The sequence below is a fragment of the Chaetomium fimeti genome, assembly GCF_033439085.1.
Source record: "Chaetomium fimeti strain CBS 168.71 chromosome Unknown B0H64scaffold_9, whole genome shotgun sequence".
Lineage (NCBI taxonomy): Eukaryota > Fungi > Ascomycota > Sordariomycetes > Sordariales > Chaetomiaceae > Chaetomium > Chaetomium fimeti.
In genome coordinates this window covers 575,341-603,311 of record NW_026944337.1, presented here as the reverse complement: position 1 = coordinate 603,311, position 27,971 = coordinate 575,341, and the positions used below count along the sequence as shown (strand labels likewise).

At 55.1% G+C, this 27,971-nt stretch overlaps 11 protein-coding genes and 1 non-coding gene across 12 annotated transcripts; 6 read left to right on the top strand and 6 right to left on the bottom strand.

The window, feature by feature from the left end:
* Positions 1–212: 212 nt before the first annotated feature.
* On the bottom strand, positions 213–1,480 carry B0H64DRAFT_478334 (uncharacterized protein). Its single transcript, XM_062808242.1, has 2 exons — positions 310–1,480; positions 213–260 (listed from the first exon to the last, which is right to left on the bottom strand). The coding sequence occupies exon 1, from the start codon at positions 1,272–1,274 to the stop codon at positions 519–521; it is 756 nt and encodes a 251-aa protein (XP_062655106.1). The 5' UTR covers positions 1,275–1,480; the 3' UTR covers positions 213–260; positions 310–518.
* A 1,036-nt stretch (positions 1,481–2,516) lies between these two features.
* On the top strand, positions 2,517–4,014 carry B0H64DRAFT_420369 (chaperonin 10-like protein; the record flags this gene model as incomplete). Its single annotated transcript, XM_062805454.1, has 2 exons — positions 2,517–3,919; positions 3,978–4,014. 2 exons carry the CDS (start codon positions 2,517–2,519, stop codon positions 4,012–4,014), a joined length of 1,440 nt encoding a protein of 479 aa, XP_062655105.1.
* Positions 4,015–4,553: 539 nt separating this feature from the next.
* B0H64DRAFT_248391 (uncharacterized protein) lies at positions 4,554–6,274 on the top strand. Its single transcript, XM_062799957.1, has 4 exons — positions 4,554–4,956; positions 5,130–5,373; positions 5,446–5,627; positions 5,721–6,274. The coding sequence occupies exons 1-4, from the start codon at positions 4,742–4,744 to the stop codon at positions 6,244–6,246; spliced, it is 1,167 nt and encodes a 388-aa protein (XP_062655104.1). The 5' UTR covers positions 4,554–4,741; the 3' UTR covers positions 6,247–6,274.
* Positions 6,275–6,533: 259 nt separating this feature from the next.
* On the bottom strand, positions 6,534–7,262 carry B0H64DRAFT_366953 (uncharacterized protein; the record flags this gene model as incomplete). The annotated part of the gene is made up of 2 exons (XM_062801925.1): positions 7,105–7,262; positions 6,534–7,054 (listed from the first exon to the last, which is right to left on the bottom strand). Exons 1-2 carry the CDS (start codon positions 7,151–7,153, stop codon positions 6,534–6,536), a joined length of 570 nt encoding a protein of 189 aa, XP_062655103.1. The 5' UTR covers positions 7,154–7,262.
* Positions 7,263–7,890: 628 nt separating this feature from the next.
* B0H64DRAFT_377772 (uncharacterized protein) lies at positions 7,891–8,850 on the bottom strand (the record flags this gene model as incomplete). The annotated part of the gene is made up of 1 exon (XM_062802542.1): positions 7,891–8,850. The coding sequence occupies one exon, from the start codon at positions 8,848–8,850 to the stop codon at positions 7,891–7,893; it is 960 nt and encodes a 319-aa protein (XP_062655102.1).
* Positions 8,851–10,006: 1,156 nt separating this feature from the next.
* Positions 10,007–11,836, bottom strand: B0H64DRAFT_478329 (peptidase S28; the record flags this gene model as incomplete). Its single annotated transcript, XM_062808241.1, has 4 exons — positions 10,988–11,836; positions 10,722–10,930; positions 10,519–10,666; positions 10,007–10,463 (listed from the first exon to the last, which is right to left on the bottom strand). The coding sequence occupies exons 1-4, from the start codon at positions 11,809–11,811 to the stop codon at positions 10,007–10,009; spliced, it is 1,638 nt and encodes a 545-aa protein (XP_062655101.1). The 5' UTR covers positions 11,812–11,836.
* A 1,101-nt stretch (positions 11,837–12,937) lies between these two features.
* Positions 12,938–13,025, top strand: B0H64DRAFT_t155. The gene has a single exon. It is a non-coding gene; the product is annotated as a tRNA-Tyr (tRNA).
* A 1,061-nt stretch (positions 13,026–14,086) lies between these two features.
* Positions 14,087–16,570, bottom strand: B0H64DRAFT_409492 (cytochrome P450). Its single transcript, XM_062804712.1, has 10 exons — positions 16,189–16,570; positions 15,992–16,120; positions 15,743–15,929; positions 15,595–15,678; positions 15,437–15,533; positions 15,250–15,379; positions 15,081–15,197; positions 14,827–14,992; positions 14,459–14,756; positions 14,087–14,371 (listed from the first exon to the last, which is right to left on the bottom strand). Exons 1-10 carry the CDS (start codon positions 16,411–16,413, stop codon positions 14,203–14,205), a joined length of 1,602 nt encoding a protein of 533 aa, XP_062655100.1. The 5' UTR covers positions 16,414–16,570; the 3' UTR covers positions 14,087–14,202.
* Positions 16,571–17,252: 682 nt separating this feature from the next.
* Positions 17,253–19,255, top strand: B0H64DRAFT_478327 (uncharacterized protein). Its single transcript, XM_062808240.1, has 5 exons — positions 17,253–17,780; positions 17,842–17,907; positions 17,955–17,995; positions 18,063–18,538; positions 18,605–19,255. Exons 1-5 carry the CDS (start codon positions 17,528–17,530, stop codon positions 18,888–18,890), a joined length of 1,122 nt encoding a protein of 373 aa, XP_062655099.1. The 5' UTR covers positions 17,253–17,527; the 3' UTR covers positions 18,891–19,255.
* Positions 19,256–19,520: 265 nt separating this feature from the next.
* Positions 19,521–21,233, top strand: B0H64DRAFT_478326 (uncharacterized protein; the record flags this gene model as incomplete). Its single annotated transcript, XM_062808239.1, has 2 exons — positions 19,521–20,442; positions 21,150–21,233. The coding sequence occupies exons 1-2, from the start codon at positions 19,711–19,713 to the stop codon at positions 21,231–21,233; spliced, it is 816 nt and encodes a 271-aa protein (XP_062655098.1). The 5' UTR covers positions 19,521–19,710.
* Positions 21,234–22,579: 1,346 nt separating this feature from the next.
* B0H64DRAFT_409485 (uncharacterized protein) lies at positions 22,580–24,164 on the bottom strand. Its single transcript, XM_062804711.1, has one exon. It carries the CDS (start codon positions 23,900–23,902, stop codon positions 22,778–22,780), a length of 1,125 nt encoding a protein of 374 aa, XP_062655097.1. The 5' UTR covers positions 23,903–24,164; the 3' UTR covers positions 22,580–22,777.
* A 1,022-nt stretch (positions 24,165–25,186) lies between these two features.
* B0H64DRAFT_248290 (uncharacterized protein) lies at positions 25,187–26,902 on the top strand. Its single transcript, XM_062799956.1, has one exon. The coding sequence runs from the start codon at positions 25,302–25,304 to the stop codon at positions 26,721–26,723; it is 1,422 nt and encodes a 473-aa protein (XP_062655096.1). The 5' UTR covers positions 25,187–25,301; the 3' UTR covers positions 26,724–26,902.
* The last annotated feature ends 1,069 nt before the right edge of the window (positions 26,903–27,971 follow it).

Below are 27,971 nucleotides of genomic sequence, written 5' to 3'. Positions count from 1 at the left end.
CATGAGCGTGTCCTGGGGTATTTAACAGTTCATGACGGATGAGTTCCTTTGGCTTTTATACAGGCTAAACTTGACTCATTGCTTACGGATGGCGAAGGTACAGGACCGGTGGTAGGCTGGCACGAAAGTCCCGCCGATGACGGACGGCATGCTCCTGTAGACCGACCCAACCATCGACGCTGGAGGGACCAGCTTGGCAGAGAAGAATGTTACCCACGATTACCCTCAAGGCCACCAGGTGTCATTGGGTTAAAGTGCGTCTCTCTGCAGTCAGCTTTTGTTCTTATCACGCGCTTCTGCGTCACTTACGGCCAACCATCCAATTGTCCTAAAGTTTTATCATTGCCTTGCGAATGTGTCTATAGAATTTAAGGACAACCCTACGAGAGAACGAGGTTAAAGGAAAGGAAAATGGGCACAGTACAACATTTTGTGAGCCACCGTTGTGTCACATTTGCCCCTACCGAAATAGTAAGTGGATGGGGATAGCCTGGAAGTCGTAGGGAAGTTAACCACAGCTAGTCGCTCTCCGCTACCCCCTTCTCGACGAACCCCTTCTCATCAGAAGGTCGGACATCCCGGTCCCGCATGTACTGATAGAGCCCCCGGTTCCTCCTCGTCATTTCAACGTCAACAGCAGACTCTTCAGGCGTCTCCTCCCACGGCTCTGTATCCATCAAGACCTTCTTCCAGGCTGCGTCTTCCGCCCCTTCCAACTCCTCAACAGTGAATAGCCCTGGGCGGGACGGATGATTGTTGAGTTTCAGAACCACAGCTCTCGCGCGGTCAACGTTGTCATCCGTGACACCCGTGGCAAACGACCAGACAATATTGGAGGCAGCGGCGTGTTCCCAGTCCTGAATGTCGCAACCTGTAACGCTATACATCGTCACTTCCTCCTTTCCAAACAGCAGCACACTCAGCTTTGGCCACAGTTCTTGTCTGAAGGCCGGACTGGTGAGATCAAAGGCCTTCACCTCGGGGTGGGTCGGAGTTTCGTATCGATATCCAAACAACCAAGTCGGCCGCCACCACGGTCCAGCTTTCATACGTGGTGGAACTTGGGTAGTCTTCGGGTCGAAGTCCTTGACCAAGAGCGAGAATGGAATGGTGATGTGGACGTGAATTGGCCCATTGAGCGGCAGGTTGATCGATTCATTCTCAGCAAGGGAAACCGGGATAACCGGCATTGCCGCAAGTACTAGTTGTTCCATAAGGCGGCGATGGGCGGTTATGGTGGTGTTCCTGTAAGCTTGTAAAAAGTTGAGAATCATTTTCGCGGCGAGTTGGCAGGTTTGGGGTGAACGTCAACTCACTTCGGAATGGGGTGCAGGATGTATGGGCCACGCGTTCATATATGCATTGCAGCCTTCACAGCCGAGGTGAGCCCGATGCTGTTGTTGGTTTGGTCGGTTGGTTCGCAGCCTGGCTGTGCTGGGAAGGCGACAGGTTCCTCAGCCATTCATTGGTTCTTGGTCTTGGTCTTGTGAGTCTTATGCATGTTGGCAGTTTGATCCCAAGGCACCCGTTGGCAACCTACCTAGGTACCTAGGTACCAGGCAGGCATGCCAGGGTCCACGGAGGCCAAGTTGGTAATAGTCATATCCCCAATCCGCTTTAATCAGGTAGTCAAGGGGGTCTCTAAAGTCCACCTGAGAAGATGTTTCCATTCGACGACGATGTTTCGGTTTGGGCAGTGCGGGATTCTGGATACTGGATAAGGACGGACGGCTGAACCGAACAATCGCGCCCGATAGCGGCGGTTGCGTGAGGTTCAGCTCATTTTATGTAGCTCTTGTTGTTGGAGAAATGAAAGAGAAGAAAAAAGGAAAAAAGAAAGAGCAAATTGTACTTCGACGTGTTCATCCATCCAGCCCCCTGCACATCGTTGATATCAAACGGGAACCAAATCGGAATGCCTAGCGTTGAGTCGGCCGTGGACAAAATCAGGAGAGACAATGTCAAAGGCCATGGACGAGTTCGTCCGGCAATTTAGGAAGTGATTAGATACCATAATCAGGTGTTCTTCATGGACCTCTTCGACTGAGGTTTGTGAATCTGATCATAGGACGCTCACAAGAGGATCACAATACTTAGATCATCTAACCTAGGCCCGGCTACGAACCTATTAGCAGCTTGTCTACCCTTGGTTGTCGCACATAGTTCTGAATTTAAACTTGGAACTGGGCGAAGGTCTTCCTAGAACGTGCTTGGTAGGGCAACTGGCGATCCTATCGGATACCAAGGTTTCCAGCGCAGGCAGGCGCTCTCTTGCTTCGGCGTGTAGGTGATCTCTAGCCACCCCGAGTTCACAGGATTCGAAACAAAGATTGTGCGAATATGTGAATGGGAAAGATGGAGCAAGAATACTAGGAGGGGAGGGGGCGCCTTTGGAGTCGAGTCGGGGGGATAAGTGGGCCAAGAGAGAGCGCCAGGAGGTCGCACGGTCATGACGCATATCATGACGAGGGAACACTGACGGGGGTTGTCATCGGATGAAACTTTCTTCCTCTATCATGGCCCGGGGGTTCTTCACTTTGGCATTCAGGGTCCTCACTTTGGTGGGCAGGCTCATTATTGTATTGGTATTTAAACTATTAGCGACCTTGGTATCTTCAAATTCCAAACAGCCCCTTGCCGATATGGCTTCCGCCAGCGGCACTCAAGGCACCCGGGCCGAAAAGAAGACGATGCGTGCCGTCGTCTGGGAGGGCAAGCCCTACGAGATGGCCGTTCGTGACGTCCCTCGACCCGAGATTATCCAGAGTCAAGATGCTATTGTGCGCATCACTACCGCTGCCATCTGCGGAACGGACCTACACACCTACCACGGCACCTTCGGAAGTGCGACTCCACCCTGGTCCATGGGCCATGAGGCCGTTGGCGTCATTGTTGAGGTGGGCCAGTCCATAGAGCACTTCAAGGTCGGAAACCGAGTTATCGTCCCCTTTTCATCCGACTGCGGTTTCTTGTCCGTGGAACAGCGGTTCGAAGATCAGGGGGCGTTCTACGGCGAAGGGTCCGACTTTGGGTCGGAGGGGGGAGCACAGGCCGAGTACCTGCGCGTCCCGTTTGCCGACGACTCACTCGTCGCCATCCCCGACGACTTCTCCTCCGACCTCGACTGGCTCTTCCTGTCGGACGTCTTCGTCACGGCGTGGACGGGACTGGATTACGCGCACTTCCAAGCTGGCGATGCAGTGGCGGTCTTTGGCGCTGGGCCCATCGGCCTGATGTGCGCGTACTCCGCCATCCTCCGCGGCGCATCGAAGGTCTACGCGATCGACCACGTCCGCGACCGGCTGGACAAGGCGGCCTCCATCGGTGCCATCCCCATCGACTTCTCGTCCGAGGCCGGGACGGCGAGCGAGCAGATCTTGCGCCGCGAACCGCTCGGAGTCGAGCGTAGCGTCGAGTGCGTCGGGCAGGAATGCCTCAACCATGATCTCAAACCGGAGCAGAACTATGTTATTCAGGAGACGATTCGGGTGACTAAGTACAACGGCGGGATTGGAATCCTGGGGTTGTACATAGCTTTGGGGAAATCGGAGGGGACGCCGCGCGGTGAGTTGATGGACAAAGAGCTATCCATCTCCATCCCGGCGATGTTTCGGAAGAACCTGTCGATTGGGTCCGGCCCCGTGAACGTGTCGCTGTATGAGGTCATGCCCAGGGTGTTTGAGCTGGTTAAGAGCGGAAGGGCAAAGCTGAGCTGGATCGTGACATCCCAGGTTGGGATTGAGGATGCCCCCAAGGCGTATGACCGGTTCGACAAGAAGCTGGAGATCAAGGTGGTCATTCGGTTCCCCTGGGTGAGGGAGCAACCGGTTCAAGTCTCATCCGAACCGGTGGCGGAGGTGGAGACTGCTGGGGAAGAGGGTAGCAGGTCTGAGGAGAAATCGCCGGTCAAGATTTCGAGGTACGTGGAAATGAATATCTTTGACATCTTGGACATTTGCTAATAAATCTGGGGTCAGTGGCCGGAAGAAACCCCGAAGACCCTCGCAGTCGTAAGGGTTGTTGGGAAAAAGGCTGATGGAACTTGTAGGTAATTCTTATGCGAGATAATGAGGCAAGCATGAAAAGGATCAAAAAGGGTTAGCAAATCGTTTCGTCAGTGGCAGCACCGGCACGTTGTATTCGTGCCCGGCTCCTCTTCGTTCGTCGTGTATACCGAGCCTGGCTCGAGCCTGGGCACCAAGGGCCCAGGCGCAGAGATCCGAACCAAAAGTGGGTGGTCCATGGGAGACCACTTGAAAGGATGACTGGGAGGCGGTATTGGGGGCGCTCATCCATTGGATCTTTGTCAACTTCGGGCTCCCGTGCTGATGTCCGATGCCCCTCGGGACACCAACCTTGCTCATCAAATCCAAGTAGATCCTGGCGTGTCCAAGCAATCGCGCAGCAGATCTCGGGAGATTCTGAGTCAGCTCCAGAATGTTGATCCAAGAACCTTTTGAGTTGGCGGTCAGCAAGGGTCAGCAAGACACTCGCACCTTGCATGCTGTCCCCCCTGATGCGATTGGGCCGGTATCGAACCGCGGTACCACAGGCGCTGCTGCATTGGACATGACTGGACCGCATCCAGACGCGTTCCATCTTCGGGCCGGCCGGCCGCCACTATTATCCGCCTAGCGAGAAGAGGAACACCAGATCCGGTATACTTAGAGCTGGAGCAGCCAACAAACCCAGGCTTCAGGATCAGAAACAGTACCTAGCCATTCTCGATAATTCGCCCGACATGCGTTTCTCGCTGGTGCCCGCCGTTGGAGCTCTTCTATTCGGTGCGACCCTCATCACCGGGGCCCCTCCGAACGACGCCGCGGAAATCCTCCAAGATCTACAGCGACAGGCCGAAGCCAAGTTGCGCGAGACGAACAAACCAACCCCTAGTACCCGACCCGGAGATGGAGACCAAACGTGCACGCTCGCCAACGCTGCCGTCCGCAAAGACTGGTATGTCTCCCTATTCTCCCTTTTCACCGGACATGCCCCCCCGTCTGGAGACGAAATGTGTTGTTGCGACGGCCCTATTGTTTGCTGGCCAGGGAGGCCAGATGCGGACATCTCACGGACTGCTATTGTTCCCGATGTCACACTAACACCAGGTGTGTCCTTACCTTATCCAGGGAGCATATGTCTAGCAACCAAAAAAAGGACTATATCAAAGCCGTAAAATGCCTGTGGAAGTTGCCGTCTGTCGATCCGGACTTCTCGGCCGCGCAAAACCACTTTGACGACTTTGTCGCCGTGCACATGAACCAGACCAACTTCATCCACGGCACGGCCAACTTCCTTACATGGCACCGCTACATGATGTGGCTCTGGGAACAAAAGCTGCGTAACCAGTGTGGCTACACTGGTTATTTACCGGTAGGCTTTGCGTTGCCTGCTTGTTTGGGATGTAAGACATCAAAGCCACAGTGGCGCTAATCCCCATCACAGTACTGGAACTGGTTCAAGCATCAGGACGACCTGTACAAGTCCCCAGTCTTCGACGGCAGTGACACCAGCCTAGGTGGCGATGGCGAGTACTTCGCGCACAACGGCAGCCTCGTCAGCGCTGGACGGATCTGGTTGCCGTCAGGAAAGGGTGGCGGCTGCGTCAAGTCGGGCCCTTTTGTCGGGTACGCTCTGTTGTCTATACCGCCCCCCACACTGTCCCCTGCGCCTCCATGACCAGGAACGATGACGATCTGACCATAGACTTTTGTCTCCAGCTACACAATCAACATCGGTCCGGTCCAGCCGGCCATGCAAGGCTACACCCCCGTCGTCACCGACGTCAAGCACCTCAACCCGCGCTGCCAGCGGCGTGACCTCACCATGGCCGCGTCCACGTCCACCTTCACAGCCGAGAACCTGCTCAACGTGACCCTCGGCCCCGCGTCGGCCACCATCGGCCACTTCCAGGACGAGCTGCAAGGCACGTATGGGACGCTCCGGCTCCACGGGGCCGGACACCACGCCATGGGCGGCGACGGCGGCGACGTCTTCACGTCGCCCAACGACCCAGCCTTTTACCTGCACCACGCCATGGTCGACCGCCTCTTCTGGATCTGGCAGATCCTGCATCCGGCTGAAGCGAACAAAGTCAACGGCACCATTACCTTCCGCAACACCCCGCCCAGCCGCGAGGGTACGGTCGATGATATGCTCGATATGCGGGGGCTGGGGCCGGCTATTCCTATCAAGGATGTTTTCAACACCCTTGGGGGCACTCCGTTGTGCTACATTTACGTGTAGATAGTTGGTCGTCTCGGGCGCTGGTGGAGGGGAAGAAGACGAGCGGTTAATGTATTCAGTTACGATTAATAAGGTGGACTTGATCACCATAGTGGTGATGGTGAATACTTGAACTTGCGGTCAGCGTGAGGCTTTTAACGATTAGTTCGGAATCGGTTACGGATAGTCCATTCATTTACAACATCTAGTAGCATGACTGGACCTTGAACCATCGATCAAATTTAGACGGATTGTGCGCTATCAACCCTTAAGGGGCTGCATTATTGAACACAAGAAACCCCCTCCACTCACTCCAGGATCGTCGCCAACGCCGTAACCTGATCACGCAGCTGTTGGCTCTCCCTCGGGGCATTCTTCAGCACCTTCTGCAACAAATGATCAACCTGCGCACCCGGCGCCGTGGGCGGGTTGCCCTGCGCAGTCTGGATGCGCGAGACCTGGAACTGCAGGAAGAACTTGGGCACCTTGATGCCGAGGTTCCCGCCGACCGACCGGATGCCGGCCTCAGTCGCGAGGTAGACGTCGAGCTGGCTCTGGAAGGTGGCGAGGTCGGCGTTGCGTAGGGGTGTGGGCGTCGCAAACTTGTCCAGCGCGAATTCAAGCGGGGATTGGGATGAGGAGGCGAAGTTGACAGATGAGAATGACACGCCGCCCGACGAGACGTCCGGTACGCCCGAGCGGGTCGTTCGGGAGCCGTCGCAGGTGATGCGCTGTTGTAGATCGGTTGCAATGTCGGCGACCTCTTTGGGGAGGACTTGGTCGCCGACAAGGAAGCAGGAGTTGGCTTGCCGCTCTGAGACGAGGGGTGCTGGGTTGTGTTAGTGACCACAGCGGGACTTTACGTTGGGAAATGCATACCGGAAAGGGCGAGGCCGGTGCCGAAGGCGAGAACTGCGAAAAACTTCATTTTGGGTGTGGGTAGAGTCGTAGTGGCGATAATTATGTGTATACGTTGAACTAATACAGAGGAGAAACGAAGATTACTAGCACCAGTGCCGTAAGTAGAAACAATGCAGCCAGCCACAATGACGATCGAGAACTGAGATCTACAGAGGACCATCGAACACTATAAATATGCGCCCACATTCGCGGACCGGGGTCACTCGGCCGTTGCCGAAGCGCCCGGTTCGTCTCAAGTTCCCGCAAGGGTGCCGAGGTCCTGGGTTAGAAACCGTAGAATCCTACTTTAACGCCGGAGATTATCTCTAAACAGAATGGCTTGCGGTTTTCTTGCTGGAAGTGGGTTGCCCCTGGCATGCGAAGGAGTTGAGACGTCGGTGGGGGTCGTTTCATCCCTGTGTCGAACTGGAAACGCCGCTTGTCCCCGTTTCCTTATCCCCGTGTCGAGGCTCGCTTAGAGAAAAGAGACTACCAACATTATACAACGGGTAAGAAGGGGTAAATTGAGGTAGATACGAAGTAGTTGAACATAAGTCGAAGTGAACCTTCCCGTGGACGCTCTTGTTTTCCAAGCGCGTAACCAAACACCTTTGTCATGATTACCACCGATGCACACACCACAGAGTTATCCAGTACACGCAATTTAACGATGGTCTATATTTCGCAGGTGATAATCTCAAAATCTAACAATCTCGACATCTCCCCCCACCATCACCATGCACCATTTCCACACACCATCCCCATCTACAGCTCCAGCCCCTTATAAGCCTCCTCCAAACTCTTAAACCCCGTCACACCCAAATCCTCCTTCCCCAGCACCTTCCCCCCATCATTCCTCGTCCAGCTCCTCTCCCGAAACTCATCCCAAAACTCCATCATCACCCCCATCTCCTCCGCCCACAGCGGCCACACCTCCCGAAACGCCTCCCCACCCACCCTCACAAACTGCGCCTTCGTCCCTTTCGCCCGCGCCCACACCTGCAACATGTCCCCTGCCTGATACGTCTCCGTCGCCGCCAGCACCACCGCCCCCTCCCTCGTCACCCCCCCCTGTTCCACCGCGGCCTTGACAAATAACCCCACGTTCGCCGACACGTCTCCGATCGTCTGGATCGGCGTCTCGGGCGCATAGTTGGCTAGCTGCAGGTACTTGTTGGCCGTCGGGATCCAGTAGGGAGCGAAGACGGGGAAGGCGTAGTTGGCGTGGTACCAGGTGACCCAGAGGAAGGTGGTCTTTGCGAGGAGCTGGGGCAGGTGGGCGCGGATGTGGGCGTCGATGCGGTTCTTGCCCTCGAAGTGGGGGATGAGGTATTTGTTGGATGAGAGGGCGAGCGCGTTGGGGAGGGTGCTCCAGATGTAGTGCTCTAGGGTGGGGGTGGCGGCGGCGGCGAGGGCGAGGTTGGTGCCCTGCGCGACTTCGATGTCCATCGCTTTGGTGGCGGATTGGTGGGCGATGAAGGGCTCGAAGAAGTTGGTCACGCCGAAGATGATGTGGGAGCCGGCGAAGGCGGTCTTGAGGCTCGCGAGGTCGTTGAGGTCGGCTGCGACTACTTCGGCGCCCTGGGCGGCGAGGGCTTGGCCTGAGGGGCTGGATGGGTTGCGGGTGATGGCACGGACTTGGTAGGCCGGGTTGTTGATGAAGGCGCTGACGACGCCCTTCCCCTGGGCACCGGTGGCGCCGACGATGGTGATGAGCTTGGCCATTTCGGACGGAGTTGCTGGTGGAACGTTGATGATGTTGGACGGTTTGATGCGAACGGATATGGAACTGCGTTCAAGAAGGATGTGTTTCGTAAGGAAGTGTAGGGGAAGATTGTGAAACTGCTGGTGTCTAGAGGTGCTGATGACGGATTTGTGTTGACGGTGTCTACAAAAGGAGTCCACAATGGAAGGCCAGCGAGACGCTCCATACTTATACATCTTGACCTACCACGGAACTTGATCTCACTCGCCACCATATATTATGGTGTTGATGATTCCATGAACATATTACCAATGTGCCCCCATGCTGGTGTTCGGAACCCGAGAGAGTATGGCGCCTTTCAGTAAGGCCCTATCACGGAAGACGGCGATGTCGCCTGAACCAGTCTTTGTCAGCCATCGTAGGAACCAAGACGGTCTATCCTCCGATGGACGACGGGTTCATGGGAGTCGAACGGGAAAAGGGATCTCCCGGGCAGGTCTTGACTCAGCACCCCATCGGGATGCACATGTCGTTGATTGGACAATCGCTGCACAAAGGGGGTGGATGTTCGCGATTATTAATCGCGAGGACATGCACAGGCGTTCAGTAACCAGCAAATCTTCGAGCAGGGGGAAATTGGGAAAACCGCCGAAATCGGAAAACCTACCAGGCCGAGCTGCGAGGTGCTGACTCAACCCAAGCAGTCCTCTTGATTTATTACAATGCTTCCCCGTTTATCATTGAGCCTTGAAGTCGATGATGTGGAATCTAGGAACTGTAAAAGGCTGATGATAGGATACGTTTTCCTCTTCGGGAGGAGGTTGGAAAACAAACTCGAGGAGTCACAATTATTTCTAATATTGCCGAGCAAGCTTGCACCCCGTCCAAGGTTGTCCCGGAATGTAAAGCATGGATACCTGGGGAAAGCACGTTGTGCCCAAGTGCACCACTGAACCATGTGGGTGGAGAATTAAATGGTAATTACCTACCTAAGGTACCTAGGCATCATGGAAAAACACGCAAAGGTTGCGAGAATCAATCCATGCTTGGCGCTGCCTTTTCGCCCCTGGGAGCTAAGATGTCGTCAATTAACTCGAACTCTATATATCAACACCGAATCTAACGAAGATGTAACCAAGAAGGGTATCTATCCACCTCCCGTTAAATACAACCCCCTCAAACCGCCCACGGCTTCTCCACCCCCTTCTCCTCATACCACTCGCCCACCCACCCCTTCATCTCAGCCGCCGCATCCAGCACCAGCTTCCTCACATCCTCATTCAACTCCCAATTCGGGCCATACAAATCCGAGCAATGCACGCCCCCCTTCACCACCCTCACAGGCAGCTGCTTGGTCGACTCGAGCGGCCCGCCGGGGCGCGACGCACTGGAGAGGGTGGCGTCGCGCCAGGGGTCGAGCTGCCCGTTGGTGTGCATGGCGCGCGTGGTGTTGGTGACGTCCCAGCCGCCCGTCCAGCGGTTGACGTCCCGGGCCCGCTTGCCCGCCGCAATGCCGTAGCCGCCCTCGGGGAAGTGCAGCGGGCACTGGCTGTGCCAGTACTCCGAGTTGACGAGGCGCGAGACGAGCGTTCGCTGCTCGGTGAGTGGGGCGCCGTTTTGCCACCATTCGAAGCTGTGGGGGTGATGTTAGAGGAGTGGAGGGGGCGGATGAGGGAGGAGAGGCTTACGGCTCGTTGCAGAGCATCCAGTTCCATTGACGGTTGACCCAGTTGTCGGGGCTCAAGTCCTTGTAGGCGGGGTTGGAGGGGTTGGAGTTTTGGAAGCAGCCGGTATTGAGCTCGCCCTCCCATTCGGGGTAACCGGAATTCTCGCAGTCTGGACGGGGTCAGTTTGGTTATCGCGCGTGGGACGGAGGCATGGTGAAACTCACAGCCGGGAATGACCTCCTCCCTTACGAATTTGGCGTAGCCCTCTAGAGCCTTTGTCAAGCCGACACCCCGCGCGCCGGGAACCTTGTTGGTCGAGTTGGGCCAGACGTTCTCGACAAAGTCGCAGAAGCGGTAGTACGGCGTGTAACCCTGGACGTCTACCGAGTAGAACTGGGTCGACTGCCACTGCCACGGGCCCGTTTCGAGCGCACTTTACACCGGTCAGTCATCGCCCACTGAGACACGCCCACGCCCAAGAGCAACTCACGAAGCAAAGTCTTGATCTTCCAGGTCCCCGAGCAGGAACTTGTCCTTCAACGCCTGCTTCCGCTTCTTCGACCCAAAGCTCAACACCAAATCCACATAATTGATCACCGCATTCACATCAGCACTGCAGTTCTTGGGCGTCGCCTCCTGCGCGGGCGCGAAATACTCCCAGAAATCCCCCACGGCCTCCACGACACCACTAGAGCTGTAATAAGCCCAGAACGTGCCCGGCTCCAGCGCAGCGAGCCACCCGGCCAGGGCGCCGGCATACGAGCCGCCGGCAAACACCCACGGGGCCTTGGCGGCGGAGCTCTCGCCGGAGTCGTCAAACGGCGGGACGAAGGTCTTGGCAAAGTAGGTTAGGTCCTTGAGGGAGTTGTCGAGGGTGAGATGCTGCAGGTTCTCGACCGTCAGGTTGTCGTAGGGGGACGAGCGGCCCCAGTAGCGGTGCTCGAGGATGAGGACGGCGCCGCCGGTCTGGTTGGCCATCAGGCCCGGCAGGCGCGCGCTGCCCAGCCAGGTGAGGTTGAAGAGGTCGCCCGTCTGCTCGCCCGGCGTGGTCAGGTAGACGGGCGAGCCGGGGCCCTTCCAGAATTCGGTGCTGTACCAGTAGCGCTGCTTGAAGGTGCCGAGCTCCGGGTCCCCGTGGTCGATCAGCTGGTCGAAGGTGCCCCAGCCGTTGACGGTCTCGGCCCGCTTCTGGAGGTCCGCTGCGGAGACGGTGTTGTCGTCCGGACCGATGTCTATGGCCGTGCCGCGCCCGAAGGCGGCGGCGTAGGGGGCGAGGAAGAGACCCGCCGCGAGGGCGGTAATGGAGACCCTCATGATGGTTGATGTTGGGGGGGGGGGGGGGGGGAAATGTGTTAACCAGAGCAAACGAAACGCCCTGGGTGAGAGACTGAGAGCCTGGAGGGGAGTGGTATTACATGTACTTCCATGAACACGGATGTGTGATTGTTTATTAATTGCACGGGCGGCTGTGATTACAACCATGATCAGCCCACGGGTCCTGGATCCCGCCACCCGCTCAAGTTGTGGACAGGGGCACGCATGGAAGGAAGGCAGATCGCAAACAGGCAGCTGGCAGTGCCACACTGCCACGACAGTATGCAAGTCGCAAGCCGCCCACGAGAGAGTTTACTGGCTCGCTGAAGGCCATTGGCCGCCCCATGGCGGGCCTCGGCCAGCGTCACTCGCGCGCGCAGGTTCGGAATGGGGGCCATGGCTTGAGAGTGGACACAGCTTTCTATCCAGATCCCTCCCGTCACCTTCCCGTTCCGTGCCAAGGGCGCCGCCCATATAGGGAGGTCCTCCGACTTGGATGCTCTCCCCCGCCTCCGCCAAAGGTGGACAGTCCGGGTTCCTAGAGGTGCTTGGTGTGTAGATGCCGAATTACCGCGAAAGTTTTGAGACTTAGCACCATGGGCCGACGCAAAGAATTCGGTGGGATGGATGATGGGAGGATTTAGTCGATCGTGGGGCGGTGTTTGAAGGCCAAGATTGTGCTGTCATGCTGTGCAACCTGGAAGGGCAGCTGGCACCCGGAAATAAACCCGAAATTCATGGCCAACGGGGCTGTTCATCCCATGTTGAGGCCGGGTGCTTGCCATTCGCTTCAGCATGCGCCTTCCCAGTTCAGATTAAATTGGCGGGGAGCACCAAAGAGGATCGGGAAGGAGTGGCACGAGGTCCGGCCTTGCACCAAATGCCAGGCCAAGAAAATGCTTGTTCCTGGTTCCGAGTCCCGGGCTCTTCCTTCCCAGCTTCTTCCCAGTTCCAAGCCACGCATGGAGGCATCCGCCGAGCCTGCGGCTTCAACGGCCGCCCCTCTTTAAGTGGGACGAGGACTGTGCCAGGAGTCTCAACCCCGCGCAGCCAAGCCGGTCGTTCACCCTCTTCCCTCTCACACAAACCGACATCCGGATCCACCGGGCATCTGCATTGAACAAATCCCCTTGTGGTGTAGTTGGCTATCACGTTCGGCTGTAATGGAAATTATCGATACCGAAAGGTCACCGGCTCGATTCCGGTCGAGGGGACGTCTTTTTGACCCCGCTTTGTTGCCCCGTTGGCAGAGAGATATGTTGTCTTTTTGAGATTTGATGAATTCAGGTATCGCCCGAGTGGTAGTTAAACCAATTCCGGAGTTGTCTAGTTTGGCAGGTCCTCACACACTGGTAGTTATCTGCCTAGGTATCGAAGTTACAAGGTTACTATGTAGGGACCTCCTCAACGAAGCTTGTTTGAACTTGGAGCTGGGTTCGATGTTCTGTAGGTGCTGTATGGTGCAAACGCCTAGACGTCTTGGCGTGTGCGCGCGGGTTGCGCAACACTTTCTAATTTCTATCGATTTTTGGGAAAATATAGGAGGGTAGAAAAATATATACAGCTGTATCAACCAAACCACCACATGCGCGCACCGCGCGGATACGCCAAGTTATACATCTAGATATGTAGAATCCGAATTTTGTACCTAATTGATAATACGGATAAAGCGCGTTGCATCGTTCTTTCGGACGCAAGCTTCGAATACAGTGAAGCAGGCGGCGCCATCATTAGCGAGGCCGAGGTGGAATTTTCCTTCTCTTCGAGAGATGCGCTTATCGCATCCTTCACCGACCACTTCAAAGACCAGCAACTCATCCAGAGTCTTAGCCAAAGGGAGCTCGAGCAGACGGGCAGGGACGAAACCAAGGCGATTTGGGGCGTCACTTGGCACGCCGGCACCAAGGAATGATCGGTTCCTTGTAACTACGAGATTCGAGAGATTGTATTATAACGTGCTGACCTTGAGCTCGTCACGTTCGAATGATATACATTCCCAGTAAAGTGGGGTTCATTTACAGCACCTTCGGTAGTAACGGGCAATTGGATGAATACTTTAGTTTGTCACACGGCCCGTATGTCGGCATGCCTAGGTAGGTAAGTATTTCTGTGAGACATGCTAGCACAAGGGTGCTAGCATCATGAGACCTTCCAGAACTGGCGTTTTCAAGAGATGCCTCCTTTATCTCTGTCTCGGATTTCAACAATGACAAGGTCGTTTGAGAGAGGGGGCGGTGCTGGAGTTCTTCTGGTTGTGCAAGCACAAATCTTAACATTGATATCATGTCCGTCAATTTGGGCGGCCGATCGATATTCGGCATTTTTTCTCCATACTCGAGAAAACAAATCGTGGAGTACATTAGGTACCCTCGCAAATTCTCAACAGAGCCCTTAAGCGCCACGCGGAGTGAACATCACCATAGTTTTGCCTAGCGGCAGCATGGCGGCACGCCAGGTCATCCAGCGCGGCGCGCCCGGCTCTACCAGCTTCAGGTCGTAGTTCATGATGATCTGCCCCACCACTACCTTCATGAAAGCAGCGGCGTAGTACCGTCCGGGGCTATTGCACGCGATGTCAGTACGAGTACATACAGAACAAACCCAACCCTCTTGGATGTGTTAGATACCCGGAATGTAGATAACGCACCAGGCCATACGTCCATATCCCCACATCAAAAAAGCGCTGTCCACGTCCGTTAGCTTAGCCGGTTGCTTTTTGCTTGCCCTTCCTGCCATGGGCTGTCCTCCTCCTGAGTGACCGCCCTCGAGCCTGTCCAGAACAGACGGCTCGACAAACCGGAACCCGTCAAACTGCTGCGCCGACGGCCCGTAGTGCGCCTCGCTGCGCATCAGCGCGCCTGAGGGACTGCACGCCCAGTCTCCTACGTTGAGGGCAGTGCCGTCTGAGAAGGTAAAGGGTTGCAGCGCGCGGCGGCGAGTGCTCACTTTACGGTTGTGCTTAGTACACGCCTTTTTACGACCCTTGCTTCTCGGGGTGGAGAGAAAGTTTCTTACTGGACTCGACGGGCGTGAGACGGGAAGACTCGCGCAGGAAGCTGTCGAGCAAGGGGAGGCCGTGGCCGGCACGCTCAAAATCCGCGTACTGGGATAGCAGTTCCGTCCGGATCGGGTCGATGTAATCTGGGTGGAGACAAAGGTCGTGGAGGGCGTAGACGATGGTCTTGGAGAAATGGGATAATAAGGGTTAGCATTGTGTTCAGTCTAGAAGAAAAAGGGATAAAAGAAAGTGCGTGGAGGGGTGAACTCACCGTGGTGAGGATGTGCACTGAGCCAAACCAAATGGCCATCAGCTCGTATATTACGCGCTCTGGAGTCCATGGCTTCTGCTTGGGAGCCGTATCGACGAGCCATTGGATACAGTCGGCCTTTTATCAGTGAGTATGCCTTGCGGATATTCAATCAAGGGTTGCCACCGACCCGCTTGGGCACCTCGTGCCCCAGGTTCTTCAGATCTCTCTCTTGACAACGGAGCTGGGCGGCCGGTATCAAGTATTCGAAGAATTTCCTGTGGGCGTTAAGATGGCAGCCGAGCATTCCTCCGACCACACTAGTAATCTCTTAGATTGTGCTGACAAGGGCATAACGCCAGGTTGGAATCACTCACGGCCGTAAAAGTTTCGGCAGCAGTTTGACTATTTCTGCAGTAAGCAACGTCTGCTCGACATACGGCAAAGCACACGCCATAAACTCCTCGTTATTGGCTTGCAGGGTCTAAGGTTAGCGCACGGCATATATTAGAGGAGTAGATTCCAGGTAACGAACCTAACTCCTGCCCAAACAGGGCGAGTCCGTTCAGCTTCACCACGAGCTCGATCATCATGGGGTATATGGGAGAGTGTCGAACCCCTGAAAGCAGTGTGTATATTCAGCAAAAGGAGAGACCAAGACGCGTTGGGAACCATCCGCATACCATTGACCTCGGGGTGCCTCTCGTGCAGCTCCGCGAATAGGGCCTTGGTTGTGAGACTCAGGTCTGGCAGGGTCTGGGGAAGATTGCCAGTCAAAAGCGTCCGGAGAGTGCGTACAAACCCGACGCCCTCCACTCCCCGCCGCTCAAACCAGTTGAATCCGCTCATTGTGTAAAGCGGCTGCAGCATCTGCCGACGACAGGTTAGGTGTATGGCCACTACATTAGTCATTACTTTGAGTATTTGCTTACGTGTTTCGCTGCCCCATTGAGGGAGAGAACCGTGTCAGGAGCCGTGTCGATCTCCTTGATATGTTTCGGCGATGACACAAACAGATAGCGAGAGTCAGGTGCGAGTACCTCGTAAGGTTCGCCATTCGACTAGATGCCGTATCTCGTTAGTAACTAGTTCAATGGAGTGGTTGGGCAAGATGTCTGGGCAGACATACTCTTTCATAACCTTCTCGGATGAGACGCGGACCGTTCAGGAGATACGACCAGGCGGAGGCCCGTTTGCGGATGTGTCGGATAACCCGGGACGGTATATACGCTAGAGTAGAATAAACAAGCCAGAACGAGACAAGACTGAGAAGAATGTTGATGGTGGCGACAGAGGAGTCCTTTACCAGGGACGCCTGAAGCTGGGAGATGTCGAGTTTGTCCATATCCGCCATTGTCAGCTTAGTGTCTCTAGTATTAGCTGACTTGCAGAAGTTTCTGACAATTCAGCCCTACAGAAATGATATGGCAACAAGATATATGCAAAACCCAAGTTCTTAGAGCGCTGGGCTGCGATTTAGCCTTGGGGCCTCAGACAACCCCAAAGTACCATGTTCGTCCTGCGGCCCAGCACCGGGAATTACTTTGTGCCCATGCGGCGTAGAGTCTCAAACTGATGAAAATGCCTAGTTGGTAGGCCAATGAGCTTTGAGGCGTCTCAATGATTGTGTCTGGCGGTTGGTAAGGAATGTCACGGTCCTAACATGTGCAGTGTACCACAAAGTCTCAAGCGAAACCAATCGCACGAAGAACATTCAATGCCGGACTTGATGTTGGAGGGCTGCGCCACTTTAACGACCTCTTGGCCTGGACACGAGGACTGAAGCTGGCTGACGGACAGTTCTCGCCCCTTTTGTGAAACACTGATGGGGCCTTTTTTGCCGCTCATTGACGTTGGAGAGGAGTACAAGTATGCGAGTAAAGTACCTAGGTAACGTAGTCAAGACATGGGATATACTCCGGCGCAACTGACATATCAGGAGACCTGCTGTTTTGGAAAGAGCTCAGGAGTGGAAAGACTGCTGATCAATAATTAAACAAAATATTGTCTAGCATCTGAAAGCCTTCTCTCCACATGTTTTCAGCTTGGGACGTGCCGTGTGAACTGTGCCGAAAAGGACCCCCCGCGAACCCCAATGAACACACGGGTGGTAGGTGATACGGGCCGCGGTCGGCAAAGGATCCTTATCATGCAAGGTTCGCATGTCAAACTGTCAAATGCAGATCCTTCCAAGGACGGCGCTTCAATCACATTTCTCACCGATTACCTACGCAGTGCATCCCACCACTTCTACTGTGTAACGCCGCCTCCTGGCCTCAAGACGGCAGACACGCCGTATGGCTGCATCGCCGTATGGCTGCATAATTAATTGAAGGCCAATTACTCCAAAGCACCAGTAAGCAACCAGTAAGCAAACAGGATATCTGGTTCGTGCGAGCATATTTGTGTCACTTCAGTTAGGCACCTACTTCAATCCATTCTCCCCGACATTGACCCACAATGACTTGATGAATCACATCGCACCACCAGCGCTCAGCTCTATCCCGCTCGTTGTCTTGAGCGTGCAGACTGTGCACGATATTCCCCTCGTAACCCAGATTATTGCCATCATGTCCGAGTCTCAAGAGATCCTCACGACGACCGTGACAGCCGAGAGCTTTCTCGCGGCTATCATCGTCTTGGTGGTTGTCCCATCTTTGTTCGTATTTGTCCGTGTAGCCAATAGCTACCGCCATACGAAGGGCCTTTACGCCGATGATTGTAAGATACCTAGGACAAGGCTCACCTGGGACCGTTAGGGTATACTGACAGACCGACACAGGGTTCTCCATCGTCGCCGTTGTTTTTCTGGCCATCATATGTGCCCTGTATTATATCATGAGAACCAGCAAGTTATGACTAGCGCTCGAACAACTGGAGACTGACCAAGTCCAGCGCTCAACGATCCCGCCGTGGGTTTCCTGTACATGGGGCGAGTAAGTCATCTTCCCTCTCTGCCAATCTCCCTCGACCTAATGTTACTGACACAGTATCTCCGTCCAGCTTATCACAGCGGTGGGGTTCATGGCTATATTCACGGTCTATTTCGCCAAGGTCCCGATCCTGCTTCTCTACCTACGCATCTTTGGCGTCCATAGGGGCGTGCGCATCGTGTCATGGATCTTGCTGACGGTGCCGCTCGTAATGCTCGTGGGCGCCGCCATCTACGGCGCCGCCGTATGTAGCCCGGAGAACAAGACGCTGGACCTGGTTTGGCTGCAGGGCTGCATTCAGCCGTCATTACGCATCGGCGTGTGGAATGGGTCTGTTTCGGTCGTTGTCGACATTATCATCTTTGTCCTTCCTCTGCCCGTGATTGCCGGGTTGAACCTGGACCGGAAGAAGAAGGTTGCATTGGCCGTGGTGTTTCTGGCGGCTTTTCTTGGAATCGCTGCAAGTGGTGTGACGCTTTACTTTCGAGGAGTTTCTCTCGCTGGTCGGGGTTCTTCGGGAGCCGAAGTTGGTCAAATGCTGGGCCAGTAAGTCATTTTAGCCTGCTTTGCATCATCATTCATCAACTGAACTGACGCCCGCCTCCGCCGCAGGATTATCGAGTGCTCCATTGCCATCATTGTTGGCTGCGCACCCGCGCTCCGCTCGTTTTGGACGGGACATATCACCCAGCTGGCCATCTACTCGAGGCTTCAGTCTGCGCTCTCGACCACAAGATTCAAGAAGTCCCAGGCCTCGATGGACTCCAAGGCGCCATCTGCGGGGGCCAGTTCTGAGCATATTGTCAAGGCGCATGACTTTGTGGCACTCAACGAGATCAGGGTAACCAGAGACACGCAGGTCGTAGTCACGAACGAGGAATCTCAGCGGCGCTGGTGATGCGGCTGTGACTGTATCTACAAATCTAGCTCGGGTACCTTGATGAATGGCATTGCCAGTTGCATGCATCATGATGCATGTGCCTTGATTGGAATTAACCGCGGAACTGGAATTGAATCTACAGCTAGCTAACTGTTGTCCTTCCTGTGAACCACCATGGTCCATGACTTCCCTCCAGACGAAACACAATGTGAGATGTCGGCACAATCGGAACAGAAGGGGCAGATTTGACCAGTTTAGCCATATTAATTCCTTTGCTCCAAGGAATTGCCCCCGGTACGGCGTAGTTGATAACACTGATATTCGTTCTCTGCAGACTGACTGTTCAGGCAGTCCTCAACATGGCCTGTCAGGGGGGTTGGAGGGGCCAAGCCGAAGCACATCGGTTTCCAAATAGGTATGTATTCCTGTACTATGGTAATACCTGGGATGCAGCGGGGCTGTGCGAGAGACTGCACAAAGTACATACAACCGACCAACAGACGCCAAGACATGCATGCGGAATGCCCAACAACTGCATGTTACACAGTACCTATATACGAGACTCGGATGTTGAGCCCGAGGCAGCAAAAGCAGCACGTGGTACAGCAGCTCATCCCGCCGGAGTTTGGCCGCGACCACCAATAAAAACGGTTCTCTCAATGGCGACACAGGTGTCACTCTTTCATGGCACTTCTTGAGCGCCCCTCGCCCCCACACCCTCACACCCTCACAGCCCGCTCTCTCTTAGGTTACTGATTACCATCACCATCACCCTCACAACTCGCTCCTACTCACCGAGCCACTACACTCACCGCTCACCAACCGACAACCCACAACAATGGCATCCTCCACCACTTCCCCAGGCACTCCCTCCCCCTCCTCCTCTGGCAACACCCAAACCAACCTCAAAATCATCAACGCCTCCCTCTTTCGCATGGGCACCAAGTCCATGGCGCATGCCTACCAACTCCTCGGCTTCAACACCCACCACGGCCTCCTCGAAGACGTGACCAAGTCCCCCTGGACCCAGATCGAGCACGCCGCCGAAGCCACCTGGCCAGACGTTCCCTCGGCGCGCCCACGCCCTCCCTTCACCAGGGCAGATTGGGACGCGCTCTGGGGTGGTTATGACGTGGTGACGGACCTGGCGTCGCCTTTTGCGGTGGAGCTGGTTCAGGCATACCCCGAGGCGAAGGTCGTGGTGGTGCAGAGGGACTTTGAAAAGTGGTGGCCTAGTTTTCGGGATGAGGTGTTGGATCGGGTGATGATGCAGCCCATGGCGACGGTGAATGGGTGGATTGGGTGGCATGTCATGGGAATTCGGGCGGTGCAGGCGATGCGGAAGGTGCATTTTGGGCTGTTTGGGGCGAAGACGAGGCCGGAGATTGAGGAGAATGCGCGGAGGACGTATGAAGAGTATTTCAAGGAGATTAGGAGATTGGTGCCGGAGGATAGGAGGCTGGAGTACAAGATGGGGGACGGCTGGGAGCCGCTGTGCGAGTTTCTGGGGGTGCCGGTGCCGGATGTGCCGTTTCCGATGGCGAATGAGCAAGAGGCGCATCAGGAGGAGGTGAAGAGGAGATTGGGCAAATTCTATGGGAGCACGGTCAGGTTGCTTCTGCCAGGGGTGGTTGGGTCTATAGCTGTGTTGGGGGGTTGGTGGTGGTATCAGCGGACATGATGAGATAGACAGAACGTAGCGGTCAAGTAAGCAATGGTATATCATTCCTTGCTGCCTACCTAGAGTATCTCCATGTCCAACTTCACCCTCGTTTGTTTTTTTTAGCTATGCGGAAACTTGTAGCTTGTCTCTGCCTTGAAACAGCTCAGCCATAGCGGCAATTGCATTCGCACCACGAGTGGCCTGCATCACTGGTGTAGCACTAGGTACGTTCCAATCGGCGTCGTTAGTAAACTATGGCGGTTGATTTAAGAGGAGTAGGAAAAGAGGCAATCGAGAAATGGAGATGAAAAATCTCTTCTCGTAGTGCTTGGGTGACAGAATTGGTAGAAGAAACCTACGTATGAGCCGCCGCAGTGCAGATAACCGTTGCAACCAGCATCCTTACAGCAAGAGGTCACACAGTCTATCACCTTACATCTCAGCAAATGTCTCCTAGCGGCTCGTAGTTATAAGTGATGAATGTAGTAGTGGTTCACTTACTGACGTTGCAAGCACGTTTATTCTATATTGTTATGTCAGTTCCTAGACTAATCGTATCGTCAAAGCACCCCACCTTCGGTTCATTTTGCGCAGACATAAATAAGCATAAACAGACTTACAAGAGCGGCATCCGCGGGAGACTCGGGTTCTGTAGCCGGCTGAGGCAGGGCGGTGACGACGCCAGCGAGGACAGCTAGGACGGTGAAGAATCGCATCTTGATTTACGGGTTAGGTTTTGGCGTAGATTTGAAGTTTCCAGATCAAAAAGTAAACCCCAGGCCTCCCATGACGCCTTTCTTATAGCACTCTATCCGCCTCCCTCCTCTTCCATTACCAAACTATTACAACATTTGCTGACTTACACACCCTCAACCTCAACCCGCAGCACCACGCCCGCACCCCGATACAACCCACGAAAAAGAAAGCTATTATACACAAATGCGGAGTTCCGGCCTTGAACCCATTGGCGCGTCTATAGTTGCCTCTGTGCGTCGACAGTTGTGTGGTTACTTTGTCGCCTCTACTATGTCGGATGTGGTATAGCAGCCCCTCTAGCGGCCCAACAATCGTCCCGAGCTTATTTCCAGGGAGACGAGTGCACTTCAGCTCGCTGCAACCTGAACCAGGAACTGTTATTCAACGTGTTCCCCGCACCTTTGAGTCTTGTTCTTGAACATTGGATAAGGTCTGGCAACATGCTGAGACAGTGTCAATGCAGCGTGTGATTGGTGGAGGCGGGCCGGTGCGTGCATCTTTCGAGTTTAATATTGCAACATGGCGATACAACCCGATCTTCGGTTGATGTTTATTGTCGAGAAAGTCGATTGGCCCAGCATCGCCACAATCAGCACACCGAGCACGCCCCCAGCAAGGCCCCAGCACAGGGAAGCACACCCCCCAGCACAGGGCAGCACACCCGCGACACAGGCCAGCGTCCCTGCAGCACCGGCCCACTCACGAAAGAGGAATTTTTCGAAGTCGAGATTCGGGTGTGGTTTATAACTGTAACAGTGATCGGCTAACGTGGTTCAGGAACAGTGCCGAAGGCTAAACCACCAACGTCAGTGTCGCAATTGGCTTGGTTCGCTGGAAAGTACCATGGCGTGGCTACCGCCGCGGACCCCTCGGACTTGCCCGCTGTCATGACGGAGTGTGAATCCGTCTGAGCCGTACAAGAAGGTGCTCTCCCATGGCATGCTTGAGGAACCGCCACGTCGGTATCTATCTAGGTAGTTATGCGCATAACCCATCGACCGGGCTCGAGCTGTGGCGGCAACGGCTAACCGCTTCTACCTTGAGGTGTGAACTGGCAATGGCTATGGTAGCCTACTGAGATCGCTAGCTACCTGGCAGCTTTGGACCTGACAGGCTACTGGACTAGTTCCACGGGCTCCCGACTCCCGAGTAATTAATGGCTAAGTACCTACCTACGTTCGCCTGAATGCTGGCAGGTCGAGGGAGGCGAGAACTTGCTCTGCATCCCTGATGGTACGTAGTTACCTAATTAATGTGAGTATGGGGAATGCAACGCGAGGCACAGTCGTTTCGTTAAGAAAGTCCATTTCTGCAATGATCAAGGCTGTTGTTTGTCAAGACCCAGGTTGTCCTGGCAAATCTTTGATCTCGGTAGTTACAAATGACCCCCACAAATGTATAACTTGAAATGCGGCGATGTCTGTTCGCGATCGCGGTAGGCTGGATGAAAGAACTCCTTCCGTTACCTCCTCGCAAACGCCGGGGATTAAGAGCTCCCGGCGCACTGGCTGGCGGCTGGCTTGCGACCGAGGCTCTCTAACAAGCGTAACGCTTTCGGACCCGACTCCTCGTGCAACTCATCGTTCAGCCAGAATGCCGAAGGTGGCCTAAACCTGGTGTCGTCACGGTAGGTTTCCACCACCCATTCGGCCGCCACGCTCGGATCTTCAATCCACCGCTGAGGTATCCAGTGTTTCCATGTATAGTCGAGCTTATACCCGAACGGGAAGGGCCAGAGCCGTTCGATCATGGAGGGCGGTAAGGGCCACCGGTTCACCTCCCTCGTGCGCGGGTGATTGTCGTAGCTCGGGGTGAAGTCGTAGATGTACACGTTGTTGAAGTCGATGATGACGACGTTGCCGTCAGGCTTGACCATGACGTTGCGTGGCACGACATCCTCGTGTCGCACAGCGGCCTGCCACCAAATGAACAACTTCGCCTCGTGAATGTTCTTCAGTACGCGGAGACGGAAGTCTTCGGGCGGGAGCAGGGTGTAGTCCACTCTCAGCCCCAAGTCATCCTCGGCACGCCTGATCATGTCTAGCATACATTCACCCTGAATGAGTTCGATGAGAATCATGCGGACCCATCGCTCGCCGACGGGGAAGGTCCAGGACCCATGGTAAGCCGGCACAAACGTCCCGCCGATGACGGGTTGCATGATCCGGTAGGCCCAGGCCTCGATGCTGTAGTCCCTTTCGGCAAAGGACATACAGTCATTGTAGCCATAGGTGCTCGGCCCGGGGTCTCCCAAGTCATAGTCGACCCCGTCGTAGATCTTGGCGACGTACTCGGTGGAAGAGTCCTCGTCAAGAAAGCAGGTGACGACGTGGGCTCCATCTCCATCCCGGATGGTTTTCACGCCCGTCACGGTCAAGGTGCGCTCGACCGAGCCGGGGGGTGTCGTCTCAAGTGGTGGGTTCGCGAGTGCAAACTCGACACGGTCAACCTTCCATGGTTCCTGGTTTTTCCAGCGACTCCAATCGACGGGTGGGCGGGGGCTTTCCCCGTAGTCGCCGGTAAAGGGTTCGGGGGGTACGTGTTTGCGGATGCGAAGGGTTGTGTTAACGCCGTATCTAGTGCTCCCAGGAGCATCGTGAACCATACCCATCGCGAAGATATAGAACTTGGACTCACGCCCAGCGATTGAGGAGTTGGAGTTGGGTCAGCGGGGCGGGATCACTGGGTGGTTGATTTCCAAGTTCGCAGAGACGGGAACAGGATATCCTGGATCCACGATGCCACAAAAGAAGACGCGAGGGTACCAGTTCGAGTAACGATAGAGTACCGGCTGCTCAGAGCTTCACGCCGTGTCTGAGGTCGGGGGTGGCCACGCGTGGTCTCCTCAGCCCTGGGTGACGAGTTGGTTGGTCGTTGGTTTCAAAGCAGTTGGAACAACCAACCCGAAAGTATGGTGGAAAAGCTGCCAACCAGGCGATATGTGCGTCCAATCAGAAACTTGAACGCCCACCCCCGCCAAAACCCCACATTTCGTCCCATTGTGTGGCCCGGCCGCCCGGGGAGTTGGGTCTCCTGGTTTGGTTTCGCACCAACATTGCTAGAAATAGACTATAGCTCCGTGTTGGCCATGTTGGCCGTGTTGTCGTGCCGCCGGCTTGATACATCGGATGGCCAACGAGCAACGACACATACCGGCGAGGCTCAAATGACGACCCTTCCGTCGCCCTCACCCCTTGGGCCCTTTCCCTACTGGGGTAGTCTCAGGTCGGCAACGCCGCCCGTGCCTTGTCACAAGGGGGCGGGAGGCCCAAGTCACGGCTCGGACGTCAGCTCCGTCAAGACGGCGAAGCCCGGAAGGCCGACGCCGCCTCGTGACGGGATGAAGCTGGATATTGAAACCCCCCCCCAAATGGAAGTAGTCCCATGCCCGTCGACGAAGCTGCCCTGCATCACGCGCGTATGTTGCTGAGGTACCTGTCAGCGCCGCTAGGGACATGGACACTAGCTGGGTAGACACCTGCCTGTTGCTTTGACGCCCCGCCCAACCGCCGCCCGCCACTATCCACCGCCTGGTTGGGACATAAGCGTGTCTGATGTTTGGCCCGTATCCAAGGCCGACCATGTTTTGAGCAACGTTTCATTTTGAACGTACGACTTGATAGGAAGTTAGGGACACGAGCAGCATGTGCCTGCCCTAGAATCGACGGGACGGATAGGGGCAGTGCCTGGTATACGTGGTACTTGCAACTGAGGTACTTACCTGGGCATGGACGTGGCCCTTTGGACTACGACCGACGGCCACCTCGCCGCCACAAGTAGTTTCAGGATGAGCGAAGTGGGAAGACGGGTTCCCGGCCTCACCTTGTTGCTCCTAAGGAAAAATACCAAACAGACGTATAAGGAGGGATCCGGTACCGAGGTTTTGATTGCTTCTAACTCCCACTGTCTCCCATATATCACCTTAAGCTCGGTTCACCAACCGGCCACGCAAGTATCAACTCTGCAATATTTTCCAATCCTATCCAGTCGAGCCCACGTCCCCGCCCAATATGCCCCCCCGGAAGGACAAAAACCATCCCCCGCCTCCGGCAAATCCTCCCTCAACCCCGTTGCCAACGTCCAGGACAAACAAGCAGCCGTCTCCGCCCGGGGCACCTCAAAAGTCAACTTCGTCGCCGCAGAATATCGGCTCCCTTCCCATCCAAAGGGGGGGTACACCGACATCGTCCTCAAACCAACCCGCAGGGCCAACCACGCCCAGGGCAAACAAGCAGCCGTCGCCGCCCGGGGCACCTCAAAAGCCAACTTCGTCGCCGCAGCATGCCGTTTCTCTGCCCATCCGACAGCCAAATACACCTACATCATCCTCAAACCAACCCGCGAGGCCAATCACGCCCGTTTTGCAGGGGTCTCAGACCCAGAGCGGCACTCCACGCACCCCAAAGCCCACCGGAACACCCCCTAGGCCGGCCTCTGGGTCTGCAACGCCGAAGCCCGGGCCGACGCCGGCCCGGCGAACACCCCCCTCCACCACTGAGCAGTCACCGTCTCAACAGTCTCAACAACCTCCATCCAGGGCACTGTTCCCGTCACCGCACCTGCACCAGTCCACTGCGGTGACCGTCCTCCAAGGGTTGACAGCGGCACTTCCTCAGTTCAAGATGGCCAACGACTATGAGGCGAGCTTGGGCAATCATGAATCTAGTGCGATCGTCGAGGTCACCGGACCACCACGGTTTTGGACTGAGGTACCCGCTCACCACTACGAGTCGGTGGCCAACTTGTACCTCAAAGGACCTGGCGTCATGGACAAGTTGAAGCTGCACCACTGCCCTTCTCTGGATCCGACCTTCCGTGTTAGGAGGGAGGCCGATGTGGTGACCTACGCCGCTACCCACCTCACTCACACCGTCAACACGGCAATCGACAGCGTCTTCCCCAACGCTGTGGAATCGGTATCCGAGGTGGAGGTTAATAAGTCCCGCCCTGATTATATCTGGAGAGCAGCAGGATCCACGGGTGCGAGCGAGACATTTGCGATGCTAGAAATGAAAATCACGGGCAGAGTCGACCCAGGCGTCTTCCGCCGCGCCACTGAGACCCGCGCACATGCGGCCGATCGAGAAGGAGAATCGCAGGAGACATTTTTCGCCTACCTTAATGGCGAGGACTACAGGGCGATCAAACAAATCACGAGCTACGTACACAGCCACGACTTCAACACACGATACGCCGCCTTGTTTGACGGTGTCTACCTCTTTCTCGGCGTCTTCTCTGAGGGGACGAGCCGCACCCCGTTGCTCAAAGGAACGCTACTGCCTTGCCATGGAACTGAGGGGTGCCATGCCCGAAAGGCCCTCCTTGGTTGGTTGATCCAAGCCAAGATGGACAAAAAGAATGGCCGCAACAATTTTGTTCAGCGCGTGCCGCTGAAACTGCCACCCCGTGGCCACGCTCATCGCGAAGAGTGATGAGGCCCACCGCATCGCACCATGGACCCGTCGCCCGGGGTTACTTTTCCTTTTGTCGTTTTGTTGTTTTGTCCCCCTGTCTTTTCCTTTTTCTTTTTGTCTGTCCGTCTGTCTGTCTTTTCCTTTTTGTCGTTTTGTTGTTTTGCCCCCCTGTCTTTTCCTTTTTCCTTTTGTCTGTCCGTCTGTCTGTCTTTTCCCCTTTCTTTTTGTCTGCCTGTCTGTCTAGTTTTGTCTGTTTTCACCCCTGTCTTCGTTTCCGTTTTGCTCTTTGCTTTGCTCTTATCTAACAATTCGTCTTGTAACCGGTCCGTCTCGCTAATTAATACCTTTAGATAGCAGGCACCTAATTCAAGAACGTTTAAAGTTGATTTCCACATTTTGCATGTTTCCCGTTCTTCCCAGAGGCGTTTGTTGATACACGGAGCGCCGTATTATTCGCGCCGGCTGTGATGGTGGCTACTTGGAGGAGATTGAAGTCAATGTCCCACAAAGCCACGATGAGACAGCCCTGAATACACCCGTGGCGAGTGTGCCGAGCAGGGGCTCGTGGGAAGTGTGACTGCTGAAATGGGTGCAGAGGCCACAAGGCAAGGGAGCCCTGTAGCTGTTCTCTATATATAGATAGAGGGCATCCCCTCCTCTAGAGGACTGAACAATGCAAGTAATCTTACGTATACCCGTGTTTCTCAGCAGTGACAACATACGGGAAACAAGGTATTCATGGTTTCAAAATTTCTACATTGATGAATGACAAAGCAGTTTAGAAATGTCCATAATCTCTAAATACCTTACATACCATCCGTGGGCCAAGCCAAAAGAGGTGAAAGTCCAAGTGGTGACTACCAGTTGGTCTAGAAGGGAGCCCCTGATGTACGACTTCCGATTAAGGCTCGCTGCAAAGCGGATAAATTTGAACAAAGCAAGCCGGATCAAATGATATTAAGCCACAGGGGGCACCCAGTTAAGGAAAGAAAACCCCGTACTTGACTTAAATCTGTTGAAATCATTGAATAAGCCACCAGTACTAACCACAGAGAGTAGCATAAGATGGATGCCCTCCGCACACCCCAACGCGCACCACAGTCTGTGCCAGGACAACGTGGCAACCCCCAACATCGCCCAGAACTCCAGACCAGATTCGAATCCGCTCTCTTCGTCGTCTCAAACACCCAGTGACCCAGCGTTTGCCGCACCCACGCCAGGGATGACGTGCTCGCTCTCCGCACCTCCACAATGCTTCAGCCTCAA